General features: G+C 47.8%; 2 protein-coding genes across 2 annotated transcripts in view; one reads left to right on the top strand and one right to left on the bottom strand.

The window, feature by feature from the left end:
* The window catches only part of SEPTIN8 (septin 8), a 35,398-nt gene extending 33,320 nt beyond the window's left edge, over nt 1-2,078 (bottom strand). The window contains 1 exon segment of the mRNA XM_066328981.1: nt 1,974-2,078. Coding sequence (XP_066185078.1) covers nt 1,974-2,003 — 30 coding nt within the window. The 5' untranslated portion in view covers nt 2,004-2,078.
* An 8,976-nt stretch (nt 2,079-11,054) lies between these two features.
* On the top strand, nt 11,055-13,025 carry SOWAHA (sosondowah ankyrin repeat domain family member A). Its single transcript, XM_066328806.1, has one exon. It carries the CDS (start codon nt 11,055-11,057, stop codon nt 12,426-12,428), a length of 1,374 nt encoding a protein of 457 aa, XP_066184903.1. The 3' UTR covers nt 12,429-13,025.
* Nucleotides 13,026-20,610: the final 7,585 nt, after the last annotated feature.

Raw genomic sequence — 20,610 nt, 5'->3', positions numbered from 1 at the left:
AACACATTATCCAAACCTAAGGGTCATTACATTCCAGGATATCAAAGTCAGCTGGACATTTATAAATAGCTTCACCAATCATGACCCATTGTGTATCAAAACCCTACTTCAGAGGCTTTTTCAGCATTACTTCCTACTGCAAATACAAACAGCTGGTAAAAATAAGTGAATTTATCATCACCTTTGCTTGGCAGTGACAAGCTACTCCCACATGGATTTCATGCTCAGAAAGCTGAGGTATGGTAATACAAATTGGCAACAAGAAACCTGTAAGCCCTGCAGAAAGAACAACTCAGAACACCTGAATCATAAGGTTTCCATTATACTGCTGGAAGAACAACGGCTGAGAAAGAAGCTAAGGGTAAAGGAAACAGCAGCTGGGACAGACACCTGCCCCACATCAAATGGAAATGAGATGCTGCTCTGCCACCCAGCTCTGCCAGAGCCATGGTTCCAGGCAAAAGGCAACTCGAGATCACCCGACCTACTGTGCCTGCAAATCCCTACAAACCCATCCCTGCTCCCTGCACAGAGCAAGCAGATTTCTTCCTAATGCAGTTGGGCACTCAAGCCATGCTGGAGCCCAGCCATTTCTCTTTGGTGCCCAAATGAGAGCCAAGCACCTTCAGGAGGTTTTTTTCCCCTTTCTTTTTTAAAAATCAAAGTGACAGTGTACTGAGGTAAGTACCCCAAGCATTCAAGTACCCGCACCAAAAAAGCGAATTAATTTAATTTTCTCCAAAACTAGGCAATATTTTTGGTTCCTGTAACACCTATGAAAACCTGCACACACAACAGCAGGCACACCAAATTAACATTAGAAGTATTTTTTTATGATACAAATGCAGAAAGAATTGCAGTGAGAGAGTCTTGGTGTTTTCACTCTCCACCACTGCCTTCACCTTAATCTACACCTCCCAGAGCCTAGAAACATTAGCTTTTGTACATTTGAGCCCAAATTCAATTTTCCTTTATGCAGGTTTTAAGTAAGTTACAATCTTGAAAAGTCATTCCTGAGATGGAAACTTTTGGGCCAGGATTCAAAGAAATGAAGCAGGGTTTGAGAGCCTTGGCAAAAAGTACTTTACAGAGAAAACAGTAGCAGGGACTTGTTTGTGCTCAAACGGCATGCCTATAATTCAGACAGCCACCACTGCTGTTCCCATTTATTTAGTAATATCACACCAGACTATTTCGACTTTGGGGAGCTATGCTATTGAATGCGGTAAAAACGTTTTTAGCTCCGAGAGCGTACAAGACACACCACCAAGCTATTTAACGAGAGCAGCCTTCCAACAGCAACAGAAAATTCAAGCTGTAGACAAAGAATAGTTTTGGGGCCGGCAGATTTTAGCCAGATTGACTTCCGATAGCAGTTATACAACATGTGAGCTGCAGAGAGGCGGCAGTGCACAGGTCACGCTCCATATTTGCTGTACAGCATTCCTCATACATTGGCTCAGGGAGCAGCCAGCCTCAAGGGTTTGCTTAAATCAGCGTGTCTTTCGCTGTTATATACACACCGCTAGGTTACTACTGCAGAGTGTTTGGATACCAGCGGTATGTAAACAATTGGTATTTGGGAAGGTCTGACCCCATTTCCTGCCGCCTGTCTCCGGGGGGTGATGCACGCCTGCAGACACACGGATCCCGGACACCCTTCAGGAGCATCCCGGTGCCGGTGCCAGCACCAGAGGGGCTGCGAGGCCCCGGAACCCTTCACCCGCGGCTCCTCCGCCCACGGCGCGGCCAGGACCTTCCCGCAAGGGCTTTCCCGCACCCGCCGCGGGCCCCGGCATCGCCCCGCTCCCTCCCCGAGGCGCCCCCGATGCCGCCGCCGGGCAGCGGCTGCACATCCCCCGCGGTGTCCCCGACCCACCACCCGCTGGGTCATTCCCCCATATCCGAGCGACAAAGAAAGGCCGAGTTGTGCGGTCCAGGAGAGGCGCGAAGGAGAGCGGGGCGGTGCTCACCGAGAAGCGCTCCAGGTCGGTGGCGGCCATGGCCGGGGCTGGCTCCGCTCCGGCGGCAGGAGCGCGGCTGTCGCTGCCCGCCGCGAGTGGCTGCGGCTGAATGGATCCAATATGGCCACTTCCTGGAAACTCCCTCCGCCCGCCGCAGGCGCCGCCCGCCCGCCGGACCGGGGGAGCCGAGGGGACGGGCACGGCCGGGCCGGGGCGGAGCGGGGCCGGGGCCTGCCCTCACGGCGGCACCCTCGGCCCCGGCGGGGACCGGGAGCGGGGAGCGGCGGTCGGGCCGCCCCACGCCGCTGCCGGGGCTCGGGTGCCGGTGTGGGGCCGAGCGCAGGGCGCGGGTGGCCCTGGCAGCAGAAGGGCGCCGTGAGCGCCCTCAGAACGGGGCGTCCTCTGCGGGGGTCACACAGACCCGTCTCGGGAAGGTCTCCAGCGTTCAGCGTGCTGGAAGGACATCACATCCCGCGGGGCAGCGGCGCCTCTGCGCCGAGGAGCCTCCGAAACACGCGGGAGCCACAGCAAAGCGGCAGCTACGGCGTGGGTTTGAGCCGGGACACGAGAGCGCACGGCCATTAGCGCTGCCCGCGTTTGTGCTAATTTAAAGGATGCAACAGAGGGCTGTGGAGTCTTTCTTCATCATTCCTTCCCACCTAAGGCACGGAGCCGAGGCCACCGCCAGTCTCTGTAACGCAGACACTGGTGTTTGAGGAGCTGTTAGCACGGAGCTGTTTGTGTTGCTTTCTGGTGCCCTCTGCTGCAGTGCAGCTGCCCGGGAACAGCTCACCAGAGCCGTGTGTGCTGCTGGGTCACTAGAGCAGGGCTGCGCCGCTAATCTCTCTGCTGCCCTGGTTTTGTCTGGAGCTTTCCCCTCTGTCCCTGCCGTGTCCTCACTTTTCCATCTCACACTCTTTCTTGGAGCAATGCACTCTTCAGATTTGGAGAGCTGGGTTTGGTCGAAGAGACCGAATACTTCTGTCTACTATGGTCTTTGCGACGAAGGGACTCATGAGGATCATTTTGAAGCCCCCAAGAAAATAATTCCTCCTACCACTTGTCCCGTTCCGCTCTAGAAAGGGGACTCGGGGAGGATTCTTCTGATAGATTTCTTGGACGAAAATAAAGAGCGAACGCAGCAATATTGTATCTGAGAACCGTTTATTGATAAAAAATGGTAAGCGCTTTTACTAACGGGGGATGGGAAAAAGAAGAAGGGGACAGAAGACACGGACAGCGTTACCACAAGAACCCCAGGTCAAAGGAGCTGTTTTTCCTGAGGAGACTGTCCACAACCAAATTAATTCTGCTAATCCATATATTAGTTGTTGATAAAGACAGGTTTTTTAAAATGTACTTCTCTAAAAAGGTCATTGCTGAACACCATCTGTTAATTTATTTTCACCAAAAATTACCAAAACCACCCCCAACCTTTTTGCTGTCACAGCCACAGCTCTTAATGCTGCCAGGGACAACAAAGCTGTCCTGCTGGTCCCTGGCACCTGAAGCCAAACCTGAGCAGTGTTATAAGCTTGCAGAATCTTTTAATTATTTACCTCTTGAGAGTGAAATGTTCCTGCAGACCAGACATTCATTTTATTGCCTTGTTTCTTTGGCTGATTCCCAAAGTTTTTCCAGTTCTCCCCGGCTCCCTCAGCAAAAATGTGGAAGCTAAAATCTGATATTTCTGGTGTACAGATAGCAAGTCAAACAGTTAATACAGAAGCAGAGTTAACTTTCTAGGCTGCTTTCATATATCACAAAGAAGCAAAAATAAACTGATAAAAAGATCTGAAAGTGGTTTGTTTGTTTTTGTCTCTCTTTTTTTTTTTTTACCTTTACAATCATCTTCATGAGTCTTTATTTAAGACAGTGTAAAATTCTTGCTTAACACAAGCCTAAATGCCCTAATGCCAGGTACTTTTGGAGAAGCAATTGATTTTGATTCATTAAGAGCTCTATTCTGTTACAATAAAGTGCACAATGTAACAAGACAAGGGTCACAAAAGCTGATTCCTGTCAGGAAAATTAATCCACAAACACCAGAAATTTATATCCAAAAAGGAGACAGAAGAGTCCTGTAACTTTATTCAAATAAAAGGAGAGGCCATGGGCCATTTCCCCTGGGGTCTCTCAAAATTTTTAGAGGATGCAGCCTGTTTTTATCCTAATTCCCCAGCCACATTTCCCTCTCTCTTCCCCATTGCCTGAGGGACTTGAGAGGTACAGACTTCCCGAAATGCCTAATGCCCCCTTCTAATGTATACCCCCCGTTTTTCTTTTTCCTTGTGCCTCTATTTTTTCCCCCTCTAAATTCAGAGATGTAGCACAGTCTTGAGTGAGTAACAGTCTGTGTCAATTAGTGGAATTCCTATGCAATTTATGGTTCCGCCCATTGCTTCTTTCACCTCTCTGTATCTGGCCTTATCTACCATCAGGCTCACAGTTTTTTTAGTCAAGACACCTCATTCATTTCACTCCCAAACAGTTGCCGGTTTCTGTGAGCTGCAGGTTCAAAGCAGCACAAAGGAAATTGTGAGACATTGCAACAGATGAAGCACCAACACTGCTGCCTCCTGGCTCTGAGCTATGCTGCTCCGACCTCCTGGAGCTGGAGTCCTCTGTCCCTTTGTCCAGCACTGCTGCCACCAGCGTGGGGCAGAGCTCTGTGGCAGCAGAGCACTGTATAAAAGCTCACAGTTGTTTTTAATCACCTTGTTATTTCCAAAAGCAGTCTATTTCTAATGCCAATTCAAGAGAAACCCTGCTGATTTCAAAAGGTTCAGTTGCATAGAAGTGCTTCAAGAGAAGCGGCTTGGATTTGGTGACTCCTTTAACTACTAATTGTTATGCAAATTATTCCTAATAGCTCCATAATTAAATCTATATTATAGTGCTGGATGCTCCTGCAAGGACCTTAAATTTCCTGGAATATTTGTACCTGCTAAAACCACAGTGAATTTAAGATGAGCTGTGGGTTTTTTACAGATAAGGACCTGGGACAGAGAGCACAAATGACTGGAGATGCACAAATATGTCCCTGGAGTCTCTTTTTCCTGGGGAGAACAGGGGAAATGCCCCTCTCTGCATGGATGGTGGCATTGCAGCAGCACAGTTCTTATGGCTGGGGAGATCAGCAGGAGGTGATTTACTTCTTCACATTGTGAGCACAGGTATAGGCAATGAAAGTGGAGAGAGAAATGCTATCAGAGCCCCTTTGACTTCATAGGCAGACACAGAGAGCAAGAGATCATCCCACATGAATACAGAAGCAAGACCAATGCCATTTGAGGATGGCTCCAACTTTCAGGGCTGAATAAAATCCTTGATTTTTAAATCCAGGTGGTGCAGAGTTTAAACTCCTTAAGGGTTTTCAATACAGGCCAGAGGAAGCAGCTTTTGGATAACTATACATTTCTCACTGTGTGTCATGGGGATTACTAGAAATCAGATGATTTGTAGCTACTCTTTTAGCATCAACACCACCAAGAACTTTATTAAAATTTCACTGGTTATACTGACAATATATGGAGCTCAGAAGGCATTTATATAGAAGTGCTATCTTTCTAAGCTAGAAGTGAATTGGAGCTGTAGGTCCATTTCCATACAGAAACAGACCCCACATTTCCCTGCTGCCTAATGCTAAAGTGCAGCAGAGGGCAGATTTAGATTAGCTGTTAGAAGAAAACTCCTTCCTGTGGGGGTGGTGGGGCCCTGGCACAGGGTGCCCAGAGAATCTGTGGATGTTCCATCCCTGGAAGTGTTCAAGGCCAGGCTGGATGGGCTTGGGACACTTGGGATAGTGTAAGGTGTCCCTGGCCATGGAAAGGAGGCTGGGAGATTTAAGGTCTCTTCCAACCCAAATCGGTCTGAGTTGATGATTCTATTACCACACTGAACCTCATGCCAGGTTTGCATTATCCTGTTAAAATCCCATCAAGTTCGCAGGCACCATCTGAAACACAGAGGATACTTGGAATGAATCCTTGCCTCATCTGTGTGAACAAGCAGTATTTAATAAATACAGCCTCTCAGATACACAGAAAACTGTATTTGAATGGCTGCTGTTAAGAAATATCTCCTGAACTGGTTACTGAGGTCCTTGAGTTAGAGCTGAATCCTTCTCATTTAGGAGAAAATCCCTTTTATCTGTAAATAATTTCCCCTCCCCTACTCCCCCACCCCTTCACAGACTTTTGCTCAATTGTTTATCTCTAGGTTACTGCATTTCTCCATGGAACAAAGAAAGAGCTATTTTCCCTCACAATGTGTGGTTTTTGTTTCACATGAAAAAATCAAGAAAAGTGGGAAACCATGGGTTTTGTCATCCTGTTTATTCTGGGAACCTTGATTTCATTTTTGAGGAAAATAAGTTTTCCTTATGGTAAAAGTCTCATCTGTAGTCATTACCAGCTCAGCTTCACCTTTCTACAAAGCAGCAGCATCCTGTCTGACTGGGACTATCCTCCACATTCCCTTTTCTTCCTCTTTTGCTTCCAGCCTGGCATCTCATCTTCCCTGTGGCTCTGAGAATATCACGTGGGAAAGAGCAAGACCTAGGGTACCATTTCCTTCAGTTTTGGGCAGTAGAAACTTCTTTGCTTTGGCTAGATACTGTGCTTGATCTCTCACTGATTATTTCCTGTTTTTGTGTGGTGTGGATAATTACAGTCATATAACCTTCACCTTCCTCCTCTGAGAGGGTGGGAAAAGATTCCAGTGTCACTATGCAGTTTACTTCAGTGTAATAATGATAATTTGAGTTTGGGAAACTTCTTCCCAGGAAAGGTAACTAACTCTCATCAGTCAGATGGCTATTAATAGAGGCCAGCTCTCTACAGCCTGTGATGCAGAAAAAACAAACTGCAATATTTGTGTTTAAAAAGGTAGTAGTAAATTAATCTAATCATGGGCTTTGGTATATTGTTTTTGTCTCAGTCAATAAATGAAAAATATCAAGACAGTTGGCTTGAGATCTCCTACAAAGCAGCCCACAATATTCTGTAAATAGCTCAACAAGAAATACTTGCTTTGTAGGTTTTTGGTGACACAGAAAGAGGCAAAACTTCTCCTGCTTTTTTAAGGCTGGAATTTTTGGATGACTGATGAATATAACACCCATAATGTTCCAGGATTTTATTATCTATATTAACGAAATTCATTCAAAGGGTTTAATTTCTGCCCCATAATCTGATCAGTGTGATCAGCACTCAGCAGACTAAGAGGAGCTCATTGGAGCTGGTCCTTTGATACTTTGGCACTCATCCTGAATGGTGGGCAACCAAAAGGCATCAACAGCTAAAGGGAAAGGTTGGCAAACAGGACGTGTGTGGTCTGGACTGGCACAGGTGATCAGCCAGATGTGTTGTTTTCTTCTTTATTACAGATAGCATAGGAGGTTAATGTGTTAGGTTACTAAGAGCCACTGAAAGATTGTGAAAAGGAGCACAGCCACATGCCATGGGTTCCCCATTGAGAGTGTGTGTGGGGCAGGTGGCTGGAGGCATTACCTGGGCAAAGAGGTCATTGTGTCAGGGCAGTTAAACCAGAGCAACCAGTTCAGATTTGCATGGCACGAGGTGCATATGTAAACATCCTGTCTCCTATGACCTCCTGGCTGTGTCCTTGTGTTCTGCAGCAATGGGGAATGCCAGGATCTGCAGAGGGGAACAGTCTCAGTAGCTCCTCTCTTTTTGGACCTTGACCCAATGCAAGAGAGGCTTGGCTGTGTGGTGCAGAGCAGTGAGGTGTCCTGGGAGCCTGGTGCAGGGCTCATCCCTCTGCAGGAATGGTGCTGGGCTGGGGAAAAGACAGATGGGATGTGGCAGCACCCTTGTGGGTCTCAAGGATACAGGGCTGCAGGGGTGTGATGCTGTGCAGACAGGGACAGAGTGCAGTGAGCTTGATATTTCCCCCTCTTCCTGCCCCTCTCCATGCTTGAACCAATTCAAGCAACTTCTCCCTTAACATTTGTAACATAAGAAAATAGTTTTTTATAAGAGCCTGTTCTTCTGAATCATTTTCCCTCCTCCTCGCTCTCATTTGCAGATATGAACTATAATCCTGGGGTACAGCTGAAAGTTTGCAATGCAAAAATCACAGACTGCTGAGATTTTCTTACGCCTGCAAGGGATTCTGATAAGGATCTGAACAGTGAAAGCAGTGAAAGCAAGGCACAGCAATTAGTATTTGGATGCAGGGTCATTTTTAGCTCTGTACATAGGGCAGGCAATGCCATGAGCTATAGAGCATTGCAGAACACTGCTCAAGTGGTTGCCTCAGCAAGGGCAAGGTTGCTGTTCAGGCCATGTGAAAAGGCAGTAATAGGTGTGCGATTCACATTCAAACACAGAACTAATACAAGAAGATTACACACTATTATTATGTGAAAAAGCATTAGAGCAGCAAAATTATTTTGAGGAACTGGTTCAGTGCCAGCTCATTAGCAAAAGATGAAATAGTTTTACAGACATTTGCACAAGGATGGAGAGAGAAGGAGAAAGAATGCCAAACACAATCTGTGGAAAAGGCTCTTCTACCCTCAGTAAAGGTAAGTAAGAGGCAGAAGGGAAGTCAGCATCAGTGACGAGAACACACCTTACATTGCCTTCAAAATGGAGACTGACACAGACTGATCATAGAATCATTAAAGTTGGAAAAGACCTCCAAGATCATCAAGTCCATCCTCTGACTAAACACCACCTTGTCTACTAAATCATAGCACTAAGTGCTACGTCCAGTCATTCCTTGAACACTTTGGGGATGGAGATCCCACCACCTCCCTGGGCAGACCATTCCAGGGTTTGAGATCTTTACTCTAAAGATAATCCTTTTGATGCTCAAACTGAACCTTCCCTGGTGGTGCCTAAGGCCATTTCTTCTTGTCCTGTCACTGGTTGCCTGGGAGAAAGGGCCAAACCCCAGCTTCGTACAGCCTCCTTTCAGGTACTTGTAGAGTGGTAAGGTCTCCCCAGGCTAAAAACCTCCAGCACCTCAATGCCCTTTCTGAATTGAGGGGCCCAGAACTGGACACAGCACTCGAGGTGTGGCCTCACCAGTGCTGAGCCACGGCCCAAACAGCACCTCCAGGTTCTTGTCCACTGAGATGCTTTCCAGCCATTCTGCCCCCAGACTGTAGCCCTGCAGGGGGTTGCTGTGTAGGACCTGTCATTTCAGCTTGTTAACCCTCACCCCCTTTGCCTCAGATCACTGATCCAGCCTGTCCAGATCCCTCTGCAGAGCATTCTTACCCTCCAGCAGATCAACACTCCCACCCAACTTGGAGTCATCTGTGAACTTACTGAGGGCGCTCTGCAGCCCCTCATCCAGATGATTAATAAAAATATTAAACAGGACTGGGGTCAATACCGAGCCCCGGGGAACCCCACTGGTAACCAAGTGAATGTGGCACCATTCAGCACCACTCTCTGGGCTCAGCCATTTGGCAGTTTTTAAGCCTTTAGAGAAGAGTGGGCTCCAACATCTCCATGGGCTGCCAGCATCTCCAGCAGAATGCTGTGGGAGGCAGTATTGAAGGCTCTGCTGAAGTCCAGGTTGACTGCATCTACAGACTTCCCTACCAGGTAGGTCACTTGGCCATAAAAGGATATTCCATTTCATTAAGTTCTCAGACTGAAAACAACTCCAAATCTATTTGTTTATTCTTATCCATCCTCATACAGTTACTTTTATCTATCTTCATACCACACTAACTGTTCATTCTATTTTCAGTTTCTCTTGCTCTTCTCCTAGAGAAACTGTTCAGGCATCGATTTATTGATCTTAACTGCAACATTCAGAGGAGGAGAAAACAAGTTTGCAGGCTGAACACCCCTCCAAGAGGTCTTCAGTCCTCCTACTTTGCCTGGGGAAAAGCATTATTCTGGGATTTTCTCCTGTAGAGCAAAGAACAGTAATATTAAATGCTTGAACAAAGTAATTGATAAGACAGCAGAGACAGCTTCTCCATAAAAAGAGAAGCTCTCTCTCTTCTCCTAATGGACATGAACAGATGCAGCCATGCTGTAAATATTTCATTGTTTAAATAGACACATACATCCACATTGTAGATGCAATATAGGGTAAAAGAAACAGATAATAATATATTACTATATAGATTATATAAGATAATATATAGTATCACATAGACGTGAGTATATTTCAGAAGACTGACCTATCCACTCATCTTTGGACTAATTTTGAGGCATCAGCCTCTTGCCCAGCAGGATCACAGAACACCTGAGGCTTTTACAGGGATGGAGACCAAACTTTACAGTGATTTCTACCCAATGCTGCTCCACCTATTTGCTACTGAACCCAAGCCAAAACCAAACCAAAAGCAAACCAAATCAAACCAAACCGACTAAACAAAAATCCTAAAAACCAACCAACCAACCAAACAAACAAAACACAAAAAACGCCCAAACAAACAAACCCCAAAAAACCAAACCAAGCAAAAAACCCCCAAAAAGCCAAAAAGCAAAAAAAACCCCACAAAAACCCCCAAAACAAAACAAAAACAAACAAACAAACAAACCAATAAAAAATGAAAAAACCCAACAAAAAACCTAAACCACAACAAAACCCTAACAAACAAACAAACAAACAAACAAAAAACCCCAAACAAAACAAAAAAACCAAGTAAAAAACCAAAAACCAACCCAAAAAACAATCAGACAAAACCAAACAAGAATCGTTTTAGGAAGCTGGAAGACGAGTAAATGATGAAGCGCTGTGTCCAGCCCGAGGAGTCCGCGATCCCCTCGCCCCGTCAGCGGCTCTCGGGTCGGGTCGGTGTCCCCGCCGGTGTCTCCGCGGTGTCCCCGCGCGGTGCCGTGCCCGGGCCGGGCCCTGCCGGCAGCACCGCCCGCGGGTGGGGCGGGCCCGGCGCCGGGGCCGCGGCGCTCCCCGAGCGGGGCGGGGCGGCCGGGGCACCTCGGCGGGAGCGGCCGCGGGGAGCGCTCGGGCCGCGGCAGGTGCCTCAGCCCGCGAGCGCCGGCGCCCCGCGGGCTCCCGGTAACCTGCACCGCGCGGAGGCGGCAGCGCTGCGGCGGCTCCACCGCCACCACCACCACCTGTGGCGGCGGGATGGCGGAGCTCGACATCAGCGCCGAGGCAGTGATGGGCTTCCTGAGGGAGCGCGGCGGGCGGGTGCGCAACACCGAGCTGGTGAGCGCCTTCCGGCCGCTGCTGGAGGCCGGCGGGGCCCGCGCCGCCGCCGATGCCGGGGACGCGGAGGGGCGGGCGGCGCGGCGGGAGCGGTTCAAGGCGGCGGTGAACGCCGTGGCCACGGTGAAGGAGATCGACGGCGTCAAGTTCGTGGTGCTGAAGAAGCAGCTGCGCGCTGCCCCGCCGGCGGGGGGCGATGCCGGCGCCCCTGTCCCGGTTCCCGTCCCCGAGGCGGCTCCCGTCCCCGAGGCGGCTCCCGTCCCCGAGGCGGACCCCGCCGGGACGCCCCCCGAGGAGCCGCCGGGGCCGCGGGCCGTGGCCGAGCTGCGGGGCCTGTTCCAGGGCGGCGGCGGCGGGGTGCCCCTGCCCGGCGGCGCGGCCGGGGCCCGGCGGGAGCCGCCGCCCAAGCCCTGCATGCTGCCCGTGCGCTACGTGCAGCCGCCCGCCGCCCCGGCGCCGCCCGAGCAGGCGGCCAGCCCGCTGTCCCCGCCGCCGCTGGACGAGGAGGTCGGGTACCGCTCGCCCGGGCTGCGGAGGGGGCCCAAGAACCACCGGGCCAGCGAGGAGACGGTGGTGCCCCTGGAGCAGGCGGAGCACCAGTGGCTGGTGCTGGCGGCCGACGGGCAGTGGACGCAGCAGATGCACGGGCTGCTGCTGGGCGACGCCAGCCTGGCGGCTCGCAGGGACTTCATCTCCGGCTTCACCGCCTTGCACTGGGCCGCCAAGAGCGGCAACTGCGACATGGTGACCAACATCATCCGAGCGGCGGAGAAGGGCGGGTCCCGCGTCAATGTGGATGCCAGGTCGCATGGTGGCTACACGGCACTGCACCTGGCTGCGATACACGGGCAGGAGAAGATCATCACCATGCTCGTCTACAGCTACCACGCCAAGATTGACGTGAGGGACTACAGTGGGAAGAAGCCGCACCAGTACTTAAAGGAAGGGACGTCCCTTACGATCAGGCGCTTGCTGGGGGACCCCAGACTTTCCCAAAACATGGAGCACTCCATGCCCATCAAGAAGTCTACAAAGCTTGCGGCTTCAATCTTGAGCTCCACCAGCACCTTCCTGGGAGTCATATCCGATGACATGGCTTTCTATGATCTCACCAAAGGTTTAAGGAAGCCTTCAACTTTAAACAAGCTTCTGACTGCCACTACGGGCCCGAGGAGAAAGCCGAAGATCAGAGGAGGCTTCCCTTCCTATTCCTCGCTCTCTGAGGTAGCAGAGGAGGAGGAGGAGGTGGTTGTGAGACGCAGACCCGTTTCTGAGCTATTCTTTGGCCACTAGCCTCTGCCTTACTGTGCTCAAAATGGTTTAATAGCATGGCTGGTGTTTCAGCTTTCTCTTGCAGGGGCAGTTTGGATTTTTTCTCTCCATATCTGTCTTTTTGGATGTTTAACTGAGTCAGTGATAGGGCGTACATCCAAAGCCCACAGCATGAAACCCAGCCCCAGGTGCCTGTGGAAAGGGAGCTGCCAGGAAGTGGTATCCATGCTGTATGTACCATCACGCTGATTTGGTGGAGACCACAAACTTTGTACTTCATGGCTGAAAAACTAAAACAGCTTATATGTGTGTGGACAGGTCAAAATGCCTGAGGTACAGCCTTCTCGATCTGTGTTCTTCAGCTGGAGAGCAGAAGCAGGGTGAAGGATTGCATATTTTACACTGTGAACAGCAAGCTGGTAGCTGGCTACTTTATAACAAGGCTTGTTCTCTAACAGGATTAAATTATCAGAGGAAAGATGAATAGTTTTCTATGATGTTTCTGATTATTTTGGTAGCAGAAGAAGGATATTTCTATTTACAAAAATTGTATACTTTTTCAAAACTAAGTTTCTCACGTCAAGAGTTTCTCACTCATTTAGTATTTCGTATCAGAAATACTAAGTACAATTTCAGTTGTTGCCTGATGAGTTTAGATGAATTACTTAAAAAAATAAGACCCTGACCTTCAGCACTCAAATCACTATGACTTGTCTACCTCAGTTTGAAAGCTTGGCTAGTGGTTTAAATTTTTCTCTTTTCCTGAAAGACTTTGACCAGGTGGTACTTACCACATATCTTGATGATACTGTGAACACATAAACTTGACTGTAGTTCAATCAACTTAAGCTGAATAAAAAACCTTGTTGATAGTGAAAAAGTGAAATGAAAGATGGGAATTTTATCTGTCAGGGTTTCTGAGTAGCCAACTGGAAACGAAGTTAGGCTTGTATGTCTGATTCTTTTTGTTTAAAACTTGGCCCTTTTTGACCTATTTACAATAAATATTTATAAACGTTGGGCTTAAGTGATGTTAGGTGTTTCATGATAGAACCTCTGCATGACCATGATAAACAGTGTTTACCTCAACAGCATGCATCATTGACCTAATACAAACTCTTCCTTTATATGATAAACATCATTGTTCTATATATAGAACTGCACATAGCTCAGAAGCATGCTAACTGCATGTTTGGTTTGCAGTAAGATTATTATTTTTTTAATTACTGCTTGGTTAAAGTTCATGCAAAGAGGCAGAGCTATGAATAGAAACCGTCCGACTTCTGGGGCAAGTCTGTTAAACCAGCACGTTTTCTCTAAAACTGGGACCAGAAATCTGTATCACTGAGAGGTGCTGAAGGTGAGAGCAATGCTGCACTCGCTCTGTTTGGGTTTCTGCATTGAAACACTAGTTTGCATGCTTTGCCTTTCCTTCCAAGTCAGTGACTTCAGGAACGTTTTGGTTTTCTGCCTTGCATTAAACCTAGTACTTATAATTGGTTCCAACTGGCTTGTTCCAAACACTCACAAGGAATGCTGTAGGACTGAAGACGGAGGCACTGCCCTCTTTAATTCAAAACACTCTGCCTGAAGTTCCTGGAGTTGATGACATTCATTGTGTGATCAGAGGTTGCAGCCAGGTCTGATGCACCTGCTCTAGGAAGAGACTGGATTATTCTGCACTGGTCTGCTTCTGGATTGAACTAATTAAGTTGTTAAGCAAAGGTTAATGATCAAGCACCTCATGACTTCTATATCTGGAGTAGGGTTTAAAAAAATAAAATCCAATTTGCTCTCTAGCTGTTGGTGTGACCATTGACCAGTGTGGTCCTTTGAAGCCTTGATTTGTGCTGCACCCTGTCAGCTTGCAGAGTTCTGGGAAAAACAGGGCTCTGTTTTAAACTGTCTTTCCAAGTGTACGGACATAGAATTATTTAGTTGGGGTTTTTTTCTGCCCTGAAACCACAGAAGTGTGTGAGTGCATTCATGTTACCTTTGAGGCACTGACACTGCCTGGTGAAAGCGTTCTGTTTCTGTGGGAATTGCAAACACTTCAGTTTGGCTTGGCCTTATTGAGAAGTTTGTTCAATAATTTTGGGTATAGGCTTGATACTTGTTCAAACAACGTTGCTGAACTTGAGTGCTCATTCAGAGTCAAGCCTACATGAGCCAGAGGCAGGGTTCAAGGATGGAGTGTTCTGTGTTTAAAGACTCCACCTGACTTATCTGGAGAGCATGGTTGTGATTTCACCCCCTGGGAAAGTAGGGAGAAGGTTTCATTGCTTCTCTATTGTTCTGTCAAAGAAGTCACAGCTGAGATAAGACTTCATTGCAACACATACCAAGAAAATTCTGCTCTGCTTCCTCAGAGGCATTGAAGTGATTAGCTGGTGTGATAGAAAGATGCCCAGCAGCAAGAGCCCTCCTCCAGCATCCCGCAGGGAGTGCTGGAGGCTTGGCAGGAGGTCTCAGAGGTGGGGAGCTCACAAGGTGCTGTGGGTGGGGAAGGCCGGGCCAGGCTCTGCCGGCAAGTTTGTGCAGTGACTCAGCTCATTCCTCCTCCTTTGAGCTGATGAAGGAAAAGATAGTATTTAGGCGGGCTGGGGTGAGTACATGAAGTTCGGTACAGCTTCAGGTGTAGACAAATACTGATAGGCATTGAGAGTGCACTGCTGTAATCTTACAGGTGTATACAGTGCCTTTAGTTTGAAGTCAAACCAGTCTGCAAGCCTGGCTGGGTTTTGGGTTCCAATGTCACCCTTTAAACTGTGGGAAGGGACACTGTAGGACGATGAGTGATCATGAGAGTGTTTTCCTGCAAGGGGCTAAAGCAGGACTGTTTTATGAATCCCTCAGCCTGACTGATTCTCCCTAATTCCCGTTTTCAAGCCCAGATCTGGGTGAAAGCAGTAGTATTTTCACCTGAATGAATGACAACTGTGAAGTTTAGCCAGGATGTTTTCACGGGAACAGCTGAGAGCAGGACTGGGTTCTCTCAGCACACTGGCCCAGGGCAGGGGCTGTCCCCCTTTGAATTCCCGGCCCAGCACAGAGCTGGGAGCTGCCTAAGGCACCATCAAAGGTAATAGCAGGAAAGATAAAAAACCCGAGAAACCCCACCCCCTCGGCTCTGCTCCTGCCGCCTGGAGAGGGCTTGGTGGTGGGGAAGGCTGGAGATGGAAGGTACTGATCAGGCACAGGAGCAGGACTCAGCAGCTGGGTGGTATTTTGCCTTGGTTACTAGCCTGCCCTCTCAGCATGTCTCAGTCTTCCTGCTATAAAATGCAGATAATCACCTTGGTCACTTCTTTAAAGCACACAGTCATTACTGATATGCAAATTGAAATCAAGATAATGTTTTTAGACCTGTAAGGCAGCATGAGCAGTGTCATTGCCCCACCCTGGGAATGTGCATTCAGTGGAACGCCTACACAAATAAAAACTAGCTCAGATTTTAGTTCAGCAGCACCAGGGATCAGGAAAGCTACTGTTTGCCTGACCCTGGCTCATGCTGCCTGCTAAGGATAACTTGGTTTGTCTGTTCCTTGGCACATTTTGTTCTGAGGAGTATCAGCTGAAAAACCTGCTTTGAAGAGCTCTGCAAACAAACCTTAAACCACGATTCTGCACAAAGGGACAGACTTTGTCCTCCAGGATGTGGCTGTCTGAGCAGTGTGAGGCAGTCTGAGCAGTTGTGGTCAGGCTCACAGAGGTTTTTGGCTGTCTCCATTCCCTTGTGTGTGCTGCACAGACACGGACTATGAAAACCCAGGAAATGCTGCTCCTGTTCTGCAGAGGAGTCTTAATGACATTTCAGCTTCATCACAAACCCATGGTCCAGTGGAAGAATCACATTAACTCCAAAAGACCAATGGGAGCTGTGCCCACCAGCTGGAGGTAGAGGAAGCATTTCTAGACAGTCCCCTAATTCCCCATTGCTCATCTCTTGCTCGCTCTCTTCATGTTTCCACCATGACCTACATTCCTTTTATGTATTTGCCTCATGATTTGCATATTAATCTGAATAAAATGGCAACATGGCAGTTTTTGCCCTTTCCAGTTGTTTGTACTATTGTGTGACTCTCCAAATTAAGAGGTTGTTACCAGGGACTTGGCCAGCATGTAGCATGGGCACAAACAGTGTGGTGTTTGTTTCCTGCAGGGGGAGGGCAGGGACACAGCAGGACAACGCAGATCAAAAACTCTGTATCCTAATGAAGAATATTTCTATTCCAGTTTCAAGGTTTATTTCAGTAATTTATCAACAAAGCATGTCATTAAGCACATTGAGTCTTTATATTGTGTGTGTAACCTGGAATCAGGCAAAATAGATCCATACTGTTAATATTAACACAGCTTTAGAACATCATCTTCCCTTTCTGTGAAGAGAACATAGAGATGTGCACAATAAAAATTATGCTGGCATGTTCAGCTTTCCCTTTCTCAGTAGAACTTCTGCTCTATATTTGTCCCAGGTAGAGCATTATTCCTTTTCTTCACCTGAAAGCATGAGTTCCTAGCCAAACCAAACCACCATTTCCCAAGAGGAAAATCATCCATCCCTATTACCTTGAGACCCTCCAGACAAGGTGAGAGACTCCAGCCGAAGAAGCATAGCAATCACTGTGGAGTCACAGCTGACACAAACCAAATAATGCTCATTTCCACTGAATAGAACCTGATACCCAAATGCACAAGCCCTTGATGTGAGGTCATGGTATTGGGGTGCCAGAGGTCCCAGTGTCCTCACCCACAGGCTCCTGCATGAGGCAGATGGTCACACCAATAAGATTCACCAATATGGTCACAATAACAAACTGCAGCAGTACAGGTAGACTTTCTCACCATTATTTTTGTGCTGTATTTTCTTCACCATTCTCCCGTGGTAGTTTCCCCCTTTGCAACAAAGAACTACAGCTTCACTCGAGACTGGGATCAGCTCTAGACCAGACCTCTCCAAGCAGCCACTGTGACATCGGGTGACACCAACCCTGTGCTCAGCAGGGAACAGCTGAAACCCAGAAAGGGCTCCTGCCGGCACCAGCCGTGCCATCAGGAGCTGTCACAGGGCAGGGATCTCTGGAGAGATTGTTTCACAAGTGGTTCCCTTTTGAGGTAGTTTGGGATGTTCTTGCATGAGCTGAGCCTGTTAGAAAGACCTCTGGGTCTTTATTCACATTTTTAGAAATGTTTCTTATTCTCTAAATCAAGACTATCAGAGCAGCCCATATTCTCTCTCTATGGATTTATCTATGAGATGACTCAGCTTCAAGGCTCATGTGGTATTTTAAAGTCTCCGATAACCTTTAATGCCTCTCTTCATTTAGCAGTGAAATTCAAGAGCTGCTTCTTGAGAGCCTTTTGTGAACCCCAGAGCCTGCATGATTCCTACAGGCTGATTATTCTTTAATGTCTATGTGGGCTCCCTCCAGGCACAAAAGATTAGCTTTGCAATGCTGCTCTGAGTTTATTTTAAAAAATTTATTCAGATGGTTGCCATGAATTCTCAAAGCAGAGAGAACATCCTTCTACTTATTAAACGCAGCTCTCACAAGCACCAAATAAATCTTTTTGCAGAGTACATTTGCATTAACTCCTGCAGCTCTCTGTTCCTTAATTAGTTCCACACGCAGAAGTCCCCAATGAAGAAAATGCGTAACGCCCAAATGAAGAAAATGAGGCTGGGGTTTAAAACAAAATAATTTAAATCCTTCAAATTAGTGCCCAAAAGGCTGAACCAGCAGCTCCTGATCCAGCAGTGACTCCCACACGTTGCCGTGGCTGTTAAATGAAGTTCTAAACGAGCTATTGTGTGTAAAATCTCTCAGTTGCTGCCGGGACACCGCTGTCAGCTCCCGCACCTGCACCACAGGCTCATCCTCTGCCTCGGGCAGTACAAGTCATCCCCAGCTCAGACCCACCTCCTTGTGCCCAGCACTACAGAAGCTAGTGCAGAGTCTCCCCCCACGCCACTTGTGTGTGGGCGGCCAAGCGAGATGCAGAGATCGTCCCTGGAATGCCACCAGCCTCCCACCGCCCCACGGGGACATCTGGGCGCTTGTATTTTGCCTCTTTCCCCTCTTCCTTCCCCTCCGCACTGCTGTTCTGCACTCTCCTGGATGCAGCCGTCATTAATTCATAGAGGCAGCTCCCCGCAGGGCTCCGGTTACAGCTCTCACGGAGCCGGGCTCACATTATGCTCTACCTGTGCAAGCATCAGGCTGGCAGCTCGCAGGGAGGCTCCCAGGGCTGGGCTCTCCTGCCTGCCCTCCCGGCGGGGTTCGTTCCTGCATTTCCCCAGCTCCCACAGCCTCACTTCGTTTACACCAGGAGTGGCCCAGCACGGGCCATTGCCAAGTGCAGAAGTGTCTCTCAGGGGCTTTCCGAGGGCTCCGGCCGGAGGTAACTCCGTGCCATTGCCGCAGGAGGCACAGATAGAAGGCTGGTGAGCAAAGGTGTGAGCAGCAGTTATATACGAGCACAGCACGGGATTTTATTTCCATAATCCCTGTGGATCTGCTTCCCCAAGAAGACCAGCGGTTACTGCTATTGAGAGTTGAAGTCTTAAATTTGTCTTCTGATGGTAAAGGGTCAGGAAAAAACCTGTGTGGAGCAGTGTGGCATCACAGTGATGTAAAATGAAGATAATCTGCATTTCTGGCCATCTTGCTTTCTATGCTGCATGACTTGAAGCTGGGAACAAGCTGCCACGTGTTGGTAGGGGATTATAACTAGTGCTCGAAATACCAAACTTTCAGCAAAAGGCAATAGGACTCAAGAGCATGTGCCTAAACTATTTCTTGGCTTCAGTCTGTACTTCTAGAGGCTGCAGCTGACCAGAGCAGAAAGGGACACTTACCATGTTTTCATATGTTGGTGTGCCAGGAATGCTGCACATGGCTGAAGTCCAGCATGACCTTTCACCCTTACCCTCCTAATAAATTTTTAACAAATGATCAGTATCAAAACCGAGACCCACCTGACAATCCAGACCTGCTGGTGCTTTGAAAAGGGGTCTCTGCTTGCTTGCAGAGAAGTTCTGATGCTGTCACTGTGCCTATTTTTCACTTTGCCTGGACTTTACAGTCTAACACCATACCAAGGAGTCTGTTTTTTTTAAAACAGAGTAAAAGTTATTTCTTAATTATTGCTCATTGAAGCATATGTGTGAGTGCCAGTTGTGGAGGGGGTAGCAATTGCCTTCCCCATGGCATGATGCCCTAAAGAGATAAGCTGAACAGGGCAGACCCATTTCTCCCCTTCAAAGCAAGCATTAGCTTCAATTACAAAACACCTATTTCCAATCAGGTGTTTTTCCCTCAACTAGGAATAATAATAAAGTGTACCTTCAAGCCAGGCTTTTCAAATCATGTAAACAGCTCATTTAACATCGCTTGTATTTTATAAATTCTCCACTGACTCCATGAACATTGCTTCTGTTATTTAAAAGACCATTTTCAAAAGGCAGCTTTCAGATTTTTGTATTAAAAGCCTGTATTTATGGCCTTCTGAGAACCACTGTGCAGATTACTCACAGGATCTACATTGTCTGGCAATTTTCTTTCAGGTATTAAGATAACCACAGTACACTTGGCACCTTGGTCACTGTGCTCCCAGAGTTCTTGTGCCCAGTGACATGCAATTCCAAAAAAGATTCCTCAGGAACATGACAGCTTCTCTCAGTAGTGGTGATACTTGCTGCAGCCAGGATGCACCACTAGTAAAGCATTTCTTGGTAAAACCCAGCATCATGGCACAATAGACATCTGTTTTGGCTGTGGAAGAAACCTGAGTTTAATTAGTGGCTGCCTTATTCATGGTCTAGATATGTAGTTTAGGCTACATATTGTTCTCACTGAGTTCTTGCAAACAAAAACCACTGAGATTTTAAATACAGTAACATCACTGGTTTGACTCAATGCAAACACTGGCTTAAAAGATTTTTGCCCAGGGATTTATATGAAGTCTCATTGAAACTGAATGATCTCTTCCAGTGGTTCCTCCTGGCCCAGTCTGCAGCAGAGATTTTCTCCCCATGTTCAGGGGGAAACAGTTAAAAACTATCTAAAAACAATCCCCTGAAGGTGTTTCTTCAAAAGCACAGCAAGGACTTTGCAAATGACTGTGCAGCAATAAAACTGTTCATTTAAACTGGCTACATCACTTATTGTCTCTTTGATGTCAATGAAGACTACCCTTTTTC

This window comes from Sylvia atricapilla, chromosome 14 (genome assembly GCF_009819655.1).
Source record: "Sylvia atricapilla isolate bSylAtr1 chromosome 14, bSylAtr1.pri, whole genome shotgun sequence".
Lineage (NCBI taxonomy): Eukaryota > Metazoa > Chordata > Aves > Passeriformes > Sylviidae > Sylvia > Sylvia atricapilla.
Note: the sequence above shows the minus strand (reverse complement) of the source record. Positions and strands in the feature narration are given on the sequence as shown.